The 10888-nt window shown below is 33.8% G+C and overlaps 1 protein-coding gene across 1 annotated transcript; it reads left to right on the top strand.

Moving 5' to 3' along the window:
* On the top strand, window positions 1–8916 carry LOC132565177 (large ribosomal subunit protein bL19m-like). The gene is made up of 7 exons (XM_060229804.1): window positions 1–75; window positions 456–536; window positions 1633–1783; window positions 4376–4503; window positions 6669–6803; window positions 7531–7718; window positions 8629–8916. Exons 2-7 carry the CDS (start codon window positions 488–490, stop codon window positions 8857–8859), a joined length of 882 nt encoding a protein of 293 aa, XP_060085787.1. The 5' UTR covers window positions 1–75; window positions 456–487; the 3' UTR covers window positions 8860–8916.
* Window positions 8917–10888: the final 1972 nt, after the last annotated feature.

Below are 10888 nucleotides of genomic sequence, written 5' to 3'. Positions count from 1 at the left end.
ACTTTGATATCCCACCAGACACATTTATCCTTCTCGATGGGTCAAAATAGGAAACTTGGAGATATTAGAGTGAAGGTATAACAAACTAGATACTGTTGGTTATATTACTTAAAAGTTGACGTTAATGATTTCAGGTAACAAAAACATACGGTTTCTTACCACATTTCTACCGTGAAAAAAAGTTAGAAGAAGCAAAAAGATTATATCCCATATCAGATCACATGAGTTTGATAAGCACGTCGTATAAAAATAATAAAGGAGGTCCACTTTTCGTCTTGTAAAATACTCCAATGAAACTCTCTTTAGTCCTATATCTGCAGGATCTAATTCTCCATCATAAACAGGAAGTCAACATTGTGACGAGAGTGCTTAAACTTATCGATAAGAATATACGTATTTAGTACAAATGCGGGGATCGTATTTGATTCATCACATGAACACTTTATATTATTCAGGATACCAAACATTTCTGAGACGGGGATGAAAAATGGCTACCGTTGGGAGAACATGTTGTCGTTTTGGAAAGCGTTTACAATGTAAGTTAATAGGTTACTGTAGTTGTAGTTAACACTAGTCAGTATACATTTCTTCATCCTCATGTTTATTTGCTATTTTGTTATCATATACTTTACCCACATAGGTGCATAGATTAATGAGTAGATGCACTGGATGATATGTCCTCCATAGAGAGGACATGCACTTGTTGGGAAGTTGGTTGAAAGGGGGTCCGAATTATTCTGACGTACTGTCGACTTTTTAAATATCGGTCTGGAGTCAATCTAATCCAGACAAATAAAATGATAGTCGATAGAGCGTCATAATAATTAAGACTTATTAAAAGGATGGCATAGAACTGTAATGCGTCCTCTCAAGTAAGGGGATCGAAATTCTCTAAAATACAATTTATACAGTGATAGATTTACGTCTGTTAAAAAATATTCAAAACAAAGTGACATGTACACAGTCAAGGACTTAATCACGTAGTGTCAGCATGCAATGATAAACTAGATATATTTAGGAGGAACATGTTATTAAACAGACAGTCGAAGGGATCAAAGTTGAGACAAGTCGTTTCGGTACCAGATTGTTCGGTACTTCCAAAATACTTCGTTTCGGTACATTTGGAAATGTTTTGATTTATGTATTCAATTAGACTTTAAAGATGCTTTATCAATGCTAAAAATTGCTCATTCTGTTACTGAAAAAGTGTTCGCTCAAAATGACGCTTCAGCTGTGTGAACCATTTTGCAAGTACCAAAACGACTGTAGTGGTGAATCAGAATGAATCTATGAGAACCAAAAATAAGTCAGTAGTTAATTGAAATATTCATTATCACTCGATATTTAGAAAGGACATTCTCCTTTATTTTAATTTTTCTCTATTTCAACAAGTGTGGCTAATAGCATGAATAACTCAGCCTGCAAGATGTATGCCATTTTTTACAAGACCACATATACATTATAACTTACATAATTTTTCTATACTGTTTCTATTTGTATAATTTTAATAAATTGTTAATACATAAGAAATGATAGATGATAAATATCGAATGTTTTCAGATGTTTGCGCCTTGTTTGTGTCTTCAGATTTGTCACTACATATTTTCGTGATGATTTTTTTCTTGTTTTCAGTAACTTCTACATGTCCACAAGCCATTATCAAGAGGTGGTCAAACACAATCCCTAATCATGTCATTGAAAAGCAGAGAAAATCTAAATTGTCATCTGGTCAGTTAAATGTGGAGGAAGCTGATACCTCAATCAAAGTCCCAAGAGATTTTACGTAAGATTGCTTACACATACAGGGCTCGCGCTGGCGATTGCCAATGGCGCCATTGGCGAAAGTGAAATGAGATTGGCGATTTCAAATTTCTATTGGCGAAAATGCCGATTAGAGACATTTCCAGTCACCGATGACTGTATAGAGAAAAATCACTGGCGTTTAACTTATTTGTAACGAGTGACACAGGTAAATTTTGCTCCGACATCGTTGTGTACTACACGGTCACGGCTGACTGACTCCCGCAGCTGGGGCAAGGTCAGCTATCGGAACTCTTTTGTGTTTTGACAGCAACGTTTACCTGTCTAAACAGCAACATGCCTGTAATGAAAATTGCCAATTATCCAATGATGTCTCCATTGTCTCAATCCGAGATAGCCTCTGCCATGAACAATAAGGTAAGTTAGCTGAAGGAAAGATGTTGTTTTATCGGGAATTGGCTTACGGTAGGTCGATCATTAGGTGTGTCAATGTCGTTAATTGGGCACAAGTTTGTGATTTCTGCAGACATAACTTAGTAAACTAGTGTATTTGAAAGGGCCGAAATAGGCTTCTTAACCTTTTTGATTGACTATTAAAATAGCAAGAAACACAAGATATAATTTTGTTGTTTTTACACTATGTTGCCGATTTTGTTTTATATTTTTGTACATATTTTGGTCACATCAGATTTGGCCCTTCACTAAGATAGATCGTTAGATGAAATGGGAAAACGTAAACTCCCCTTTAGTGATAGGGATTGGAAAGTACCCAGATTGTCATCATTTGGTTTTAAGACACCATCTATTGAAAAGGAAAATGACAGCCCTGATCAGGTTACTAACAAGGGCAGTAGTTCAAGAAAGTTTCTAGATAGTTGGAAAATTGGCAGGCCATGGCTAAAATATGACCCAGAGCAAAAGCTCATGTTTTGTGACATGTGTATGAAGGCATTAGTTAGAAATAGTTTCACTGATGACTGCAGTAAGAAAGAGTGCTTGGTTAAGCATGAGAAAGGATCAGGTATATACAACTATTCATCATTTATGAACAGAAAATTATGTAAAATTAGATGAAGTAATTCAGAAATACTATACAGCCTGGAGGATGGTACAATGTAGTTACTCATTACAGCCTGCTTGGCACATGAATTAGAAACACAATCTTTTAGTTTAACGATTATGTCTTTATTATCTCTGAAGTGTTTTTAAGAGATATATTACTTAGGAAGTTACTGTAATAAGTATAATACTTTGATGGTGTAAAATAAGGTTCGATGTAATCCTGTATCTCTCTGCAAATGTTCAATTCTATTCTAAATTTTATTTTCAATTTTACAGATGAGAACTCTCACTCTGCTGCTTTGGCAACACAACAGCAAACTGTCGAGATGCAGAAGGCCTGTAATAATTTCATGTTTATAAACTCTTTTACCATATACTGTGTTATGTTTGATGTATTGTTGTTAAAACAGTGAATAAATAATGTAATTATATAATTAGCATATGTGTTTTTATTATATGAGGAAATTAAGGGCTCGTCGGGTGAGGGTGAGTTCCGGAATCTGTTCGCGCGCTTATAGCAAAAAAAATTTGGTTTGGCGAAACTGAATTTTGACCCAGAGCTAGCCCTGACATATATATGTTTATCCCTGTGTAATGTCAATATCAATTTCAGACAAACCTAGCATTTTGGAAGTCAATCCACAGCTCATTTGGTTATTCCATTATTCATTTAATGTTCAGGAGACAGATTTTCTTTCTTCACAAAGCAGATGCTAAAATTAAAGATAATGTTGATAGATTAATGTAATGGGTCATCCTCTTGTAGTGTGATCAGAGATCTCAACTGAAGGGAGAGATTCTTATTTTTCTGATATACTTCTGGCTCTTTATTAATGAAACATTATTGCTATCTCATTACTTGGCATAGTTGATGTGACACTACTTTGTTGTTGATATAACATCATACAATTGTCGTGATATGGAATTCCCCTATCTCTGCCAGTAAAAGCTTAGATAAGCCTAATGTGGATAGGAGAATTATGAACTGTTACATTAAAATGTATTGTTTTCATCTGTTTTAAATATATTGAATAAATATTGTTAAAACTTGATGAAATTTATATCTATTTGTAGATCAGAATCTATTACTCAAAACTTTTAACATTGATATTCAGTTTAGATATAGGAATACCAGGTATCACATTTAATAGAAAAAACTTTCAAAATAACAGGAAATAAATCAATAACATTGAAAATCAGAATGTAACCTAAATAGATTTGAAACTGTCAAGGGAGATAATTTCAGAGTGTTAATTTGTGTACTATATGTGGGTCATTTACCATGTTTTACTCAAATGACTTATCTGTTACAAGAAAAATGGCCCAAGCCCTTGTCTTAAAAAGAGACATTTCAAAATTGATTCGAAGTTGGACAAATAATATGGTTACAAGTAATTTAGCTATGACATAGAAGGTTAAGAAGCAAACAATAAGTTATTAGATAAACACCAACCAAACCATGGGGTTTTTTAGGTCACCTGAGACAAAGTACCCCCATGTACCTATGTGTGGTATACATCCTGATTAAGATGAGCTTATCTTACCATTTCAGAGAAGTGTATCCAGAGTTCCTTCCTAACCGTGGACCTAATTGGAGTAAAGACACTCTGAGAGATGCTTTGGAAAGAAATGATATGTTGAATCGCAGGAGACATTTAAAAATGCCAGAGTTTTATGTTGGTAAGGAGTGTTTCACTACATATATTAAATATCAGAGAAGGATCTTGACATGGCCATCATATGATGATACATCTTCATAAGTTTGATCATTTCTATGGTTTACTAACCGTTTTTAGCCCACCTCCATCATCGTCTGTTGTCCATCCATCTGGGAACATTTCTGTTTCTTGAGAAGTAATTGACAGGTATATCTCAAGTTTGATATATAAGTTCCCCGTGGACCCTAGTTGTTTGGCCATCTTTGATTTTTACAATGGAGTTTGTTATTACCATTTCATGAGAAATACTGTATCTTTTTATGGTGACCATCTTGGATTTGGCAGTCAAATATTATTATCACTATTTTTATAAAGGAATGTTCCAATTTTGCATCACTAAGAGCAAAAACAGGAGAGAGAAGAGCAAAGAAGGGAAAAGATCCAACTTTAAAAAACAAATAAGGAGAGACAATGTTGCAAGCCAAGATCCCTCTGGGATCTCTTTTTAATTTTTTCCTTCCTAATTATACTGACCGCTTAATAAGTAACATGTTCAAATGTGCAAGATTTAATAGTGTCTTTACAGATCAAAGAATATATAAATAGTGTCATTACAGACCAAGGAACATATTCATGAAGTTGTAGAAGCTGCCTTTTGGCTATCAAATTCAAATTCATAAACATGCCACAATAAGAACTCATGGAAACGTGTATAAATCAGGGAGACAAATGTACAAATCAGGGAGACGTGTATAAATCAGGGAGACACTTGTATAAACCAGGGAGACATGTGTATAAATCAGGGAGACACTTGTATAAATCAGGGAGACATGTATAAATCAGGGAGACATGTGTATAAACCAGGGAGACACTTGTATAAATCAGGGAGACGTGTATAAATCAGGGAGACAAATGTACAAATCAGGGAGACACTTTTATAAATCAGGGAGATACTTGTATAAATCAGGGAGTCAAATGTAAAAATCAGGGAGATATGTGTATAAATCAGAGAGACACTTGTATAAAGCAGGGAGACATGTACAAATCAGGGAGACGTGTATAAATCAGGGAGACACTTGTATAAATCAGGGAGACACTTGTATAATTGAGGGAGACACGTGTATAAACCAGGGAGACAAATGTACAAATCAGGGAGACACTTGTATAAATCAGGGAGACACTTGTATAAATCAGGGAGACACTTGTATAAATGAGAGAGTCACATGTATAAATCAGGGAGACACATGTATAAACCAGGGAGACATGTGTATAAACCAGGGAGACAAATGTATAAATCAGGGAGACACTTGTATAAATCAGGGAAACATTTGTATAAATCAGGGAGACACTTTAATAAATCAGGGAGACACTTGTATAAATCAGGGAGACACTTGTATAAATCGGGCAGACGTGTATAAATCAGGGAGACTAAGGATATTCAGCAAGTTAATTACAGTCAGGTCTGGACCCATCATTTTGCACATGTTCTGCAGTCCAGCCTTTGTCCTGACCTGTGCCTGGCATTTCTCATATGGGTTTAACCTGTTCAGCTATTTCAAACCCTTAAGCAAAAGTGACCTAAATCATGACCTAGGTTATTCCCCTTTTTTCAGAAATTTATTTATCTTCAAAGTCTCCATATCACCTGCTGTTGTTTTCACTGCAACTTGGACTACAAAATTAAATCATCTGTTCATGGGCACAAAAGATCTAAATTGGATTTTATCTAAATCTGCTGTAGTTATGATCTTTCATAATGAAAGAGCTTCTATACTATTTATATAAGTGATAATTGAATTTGAAATCATTATAAAGTGCATTTTCTATTCTCTGAAAAAATATTTATGTAAATAACAAGCACTTTTACCAAACTTTTACCAAAGTTTTGTGTTTGTGAAGGGGATATATAAATCCCCTAATGACATTTGTAATGTTATTTTCTTTAAAATAACTTTATATATAAAGTATTTCACGGCTGTCTTACAATAAAAATTGGGCTATCTTCTCATTCAAAAAGTTGTTATATATTATGAACGTGAATTCATCTTCTCTCCTGTACTGCTTGCACAATGTAGAGTGGGGCCTTAAAATAATTAAGTAAAATAATTGTTGAACTGAATGACAAGCCCATTTGATGAATTTATTTTTTTAGTGTTTTAATTTAATTTTTGTTTGACATTTTTGTAGGTAGTATATTAGCAGTAACTGCTGCAGATATTTTTGCACCAAACAAGAGCAGTAGATTTGTAGGCATATGCATCGAGCGCGGGAGACAAGGAATGGAGCATATATTCACTTTGAGGAATGTCATCGATGGCCAAGGTAAGATGTACAAAACAAGGATTTTTTGTTTCATTTTTATAAACCTTTAAACTTAATGTCAGAAAAGTCAATTTGATGTCAAGTGTCAACAGGAAAGTCAATAAAGGTAAGCTATTTAATGTAGATTTTTTTTTTCGAAGGTTGAAATTTTGCTCTTACAGTTATACATGTATATATAGCTAATGAATTATTTGCAGTATGTGCAGTGAAGTGATCGTCCATGGAAGTTCACGGTACATGAAGTGTGCAGTAAATAGTTATGTGGATACTTGATTCATTTTATGTTATGTCTGTGAGAGCAGGTTAGATCAAAGTAAACTTATAAAGGAGATGATGAATGCAAATTTTGATGATCTCTATTTCCATATATTTCATTCTTTTTTAAGTAAATGTAAATGACCTTCGAGGAACAAACCCCAAGACCCCTAATGTAGCAGATCACTTTCTTGTGCTGGAAAATAATACTGCATTTTTTTCAAAAATTTAGAAAACAATAATTTATGTTTCATTAAAAATCTGGATGTAAAAATGATATATTCATCATAGATATTATGAAATTGACTATTGGTTTCTATAGTAATCTTTATTTTCAGGGTATCTATATTTTGAAGTTTCTCAAAAATAACAACTATCACATTTTTCAAGGTATAGGTTTTATTTGGCAAGTGATTCATATCGAAATGATGTGACTGTCTGTTTTCACATCATTGTGAACTCTTTTTCACAGGTGTAGAAATTTCCTATCACCTGTATAATCCCACTATACAGAGGATAGAGGTGTTGAAACTGGAGAAGCGGCTTGACGAACACCTGCGTTACCTGAGAAATGCTCCACAAGAATACAGCACAGTTCCATTTGACCTGAAAGTCACACTTATTCCCAAAGGTCAACCTATTCCTATCAATGGCCAGATAGTAAGTTTTTATCACATCACAACTCTGTAAACAATGGTCACTCTAATCCTAATTACTGCTGATATCCTGCCAACAGTTTTAAAATATGACATGATTTCTGTACTCCATGCTACTGTATAGTTGTTTTAGTTAGCAGAGCTAATATTTTGCAGATATCCTTGGTCATAAAAGTTAATGCTTATTGAATTTCACATGTCTATATATTGTTTCCGTTTAGGGATGATAACATACATTTTGTGAGATCTTGATTAATCCTGAAGATATTTACATGGTATTGTAATTTTGTGTTATCTTTAAAGACTATGAATATATCGATACTAAAACCTCTGTAATTACCAACTATACAGAATTCTAGGCTATTCTATGAACTTTGGAAAGCAAACTTTTTGGAGAAGTGCAATATGCATCATCATACTGTTTGGCATTTATCAAAATACTTTGATTGAAAAGTTAGAAAACTGGTGCATATATATTATAGTATGTTAAAGATCCCTTATAAAACATCTGTTAATAAAACTGTAGACCTAGAGTTTTGATAATAGGTCTAGGACTGTTGAAGTAAGTGTATTAAGTCCGAGACTTTCTGAAGTGAAATGCTTGTCTGATTGTTTATCATCATATTTAAGTCATCTGTGTATAAACATGTGTTTCAGCCATCTGTGAAGATTTTTATGATATTTACTCTGTACTCAGAGGTCAAAGGGTAAAAAATCACAGTTTACAATTTTTTGTAATGCGTTTGAATTTTGGCATTCATGTCTTACAGACATTTTCTATTTTAAGAGTTGTAATATCTAACCTGCTTTTATTGTCAAGCATTTTTACAAATGAAATTACAGTTAATTTGGCATTACTTGATTTTCACAACCCTCTGATCTGTAGATTTAAATTCTGTTACTTATATTTAAAGGTGCCGTTAAATCCTAAACCCTGGCTGGAGAGATGGGAACGACAGGAATTGAAGGGAGCAGAATTCACAGTAAATCTAACAGCTAAACAACAGAAAAAGTTTGATGTTTTAAAAGCACGAAATAGCCTGGACAAATTTGATTTGATGAAAAAACATAGAGAATCAGTGAGCAAAGACGAGAGACAAAATATCAACAGAGAAATGTATAAGAGCAATACAATGGATTACTGAACATGTACAGAACTATTGTGTGATAAATTACTTTCTGAAATATACACTCTACAAATATGGTGTCTTCTTTTTATTCATTGTTGGATGATATATATTGTAAACTACTAAAATTTAGCACATCACTTTACAGAAAATTATTACAATAATGAATTACCTGGTAGTGCATTCATTATGATTGCTGTATAAATAGAATACAGAAACTGCAGTCAGAGAAAGTATATCTAAAACAAAATATTTTCAGTGCAAGAATTGCAAAAATAAGAAAATCACTTGAAATCATATGTTTATAGGAGCCTTGATTTTTAGTCCACCATCTGATGATGGTTGGCTTTTCAAATTGCCTACGTCCATCATCCGTCTGTCCATCATCCGTCCTTTCATCTGTAAACAATTTCCGTTATCACTATTTCTTAAGAATCACTGGATAATATTTGTCAAATTTCATATGTAGGTTCCCCTTGGTCCCTAGTAATGAACATGAAATAGATCAGCTGGCTAGAAAAAATTAAGGTATCTGAAACCAAACACTTTTGTACATAATCTATTGGAGATGGGATGTATTGTTAGTTGTTAAATAAAGTTAAATTCTAATGGAAAATGAAATTCAATCAAATTGACTCAAAATTAATTTTTAGACAATTCTTGATACTTCAAACAATTTCTGTAAGCCATGCTGAGAAGGGAGCTTTCTGTTATCAAGTCAATGTCACTGGGACAAGAGTACAGCTTGAAAAAGAAACAAACTGCTAGACTGGTCACATTCTACTTCCATGACAGACACTTGGAAACAATTTAACTGTATCTTTTATATTGACCATAACCTACTCTCAAGGTCATAGAGGTCAGTATTAAACACCGATTGATTACATACTTTGATCTACTTTCAGGTATATTAGTTTCAAAGTACCGTTTTAATTAAGAGAATTATCAGACAGACATGGATAGTGATGTCATTGTGGTCGCAGAGATCTTGGTCCGATTCTTCTCAGGCACCACTATTTGATAAGTAAGGCCCTGCCTAAATCCCTTACAACTTTAAATGTAAATCATTGTTTCATCTTCTGAATTCTGTAATCATAAACTTCAAGATTACATATGACACTTTTAGAAAATGAGAAAAAAACAAGATGTGTTTATGAAATACTACGCCCCTTGTTGCAACAAATTCTAAAGTGGGACATTAAAACTGTACTGTGTAAGTCATCTGCAAATTGCATGCCCACTTTGTGTAATACTTATGTCTTCATTGTGGTAATGATTTTATTTAACTTTTAAATGTAGATCAAAGGTCATGGTCAAGGTCAGAAATTGTGGTACCACCGAAAAGGCTTTGTCGCAAGGAACACACATGCCAAATATGAAAGCCCTACCTCATATGGTGTAATACTTGTGGGCAAGGTTAAAGTTGCAGACACATGGCACAAAAAACAACATGCCCTTGATTTTTCGATTCGTAGCCATAAAAATGCTATGCTGGGTTTCTTCAGAATAAAACTTTTTGCTCTAGAAGAATTCCTCTCTGCAATGTTGGAGTATGTAATAAAACAAATGCTCAAAAGAGGATGATGCATTGTCACTATATAAACTGAAGTCTCACAGCTGTTAGTTGGTTCCAAACATGAAATTCTGACCAGTCATTAGATTTAATATCTGTTCTCCAAAGTATTGTAATTACTACCATGTATAATATTAAGTCAGGATATCTTATTCTTCATTCTCCAAACAGAATTCTAAAAACTATTTTTATAAGTCTTAAGACTAAACTCATTTCGGGAGTGCAGAGAATTAGAACGGGTAGGTATATTGGAAACGCAATCAGCATCGCTTTCTTCTTTGATAGGCATATTAAGAGTTTAAATGATAAAGAATAAGATTTGTCTCCAAAGTACATCATCATTTGTAGAAAGTTAACAAATACCTGTTTCTGTACCACCACAGATCTCAACGTCACTTGTCATGCATGTGGAAGTTAACACGTGTTTCTGTACCATCACAGATCTCAAAGTCACTCGCCATACATGTCGAAGTT

This window comes from Ylistrum balloti, unplaced genomic scaffold (genome assembly GCF_031769215.1).
Source record: "Ylistrum balloti isolate Yb309-2 unplaced genomic scaffold, AGI_CSIRO_Ybal_v1 Utg369700, whole genome shotgun sequence".
Taxonomy (NCBI): Eukaryota; Metazoa; Mollusca; class Bivalvia; order Pectinida; family Pectinidae; genus Ylistrum; species Ylistrum balloti.
The sequence above is the reverse complement of the archived record's forward strand: the minus strand, read 5'-3'. Positions and strand labels throughout refer to the sequence as shown.

Excerpts from the sequence above, each read along its gene's own strand:
- LOC132565177 (XM_060229804.1), top strand. The coding sequence starts at position 488 with ATGGCTACCGTTGGGAGAACATGTTGTCGTTTTGGAAAGCGTTTACAA. Across the intron at positions 537-1,632 it reads TTTTGGAAAGCGTTTACAAT|TAACTTCTACATGTCCACAA; the intron begins GTAAGTTAATAG and ends TCTTGTTTTCAG. Across the intron at positions 4,504-6,668 it reads AATGCCAGAGTTTTATGTTG|GTAGTATATTAGCAGTAACT; the intron begins GTAAGGAGTGTT and ends ACATTTTTGTAG.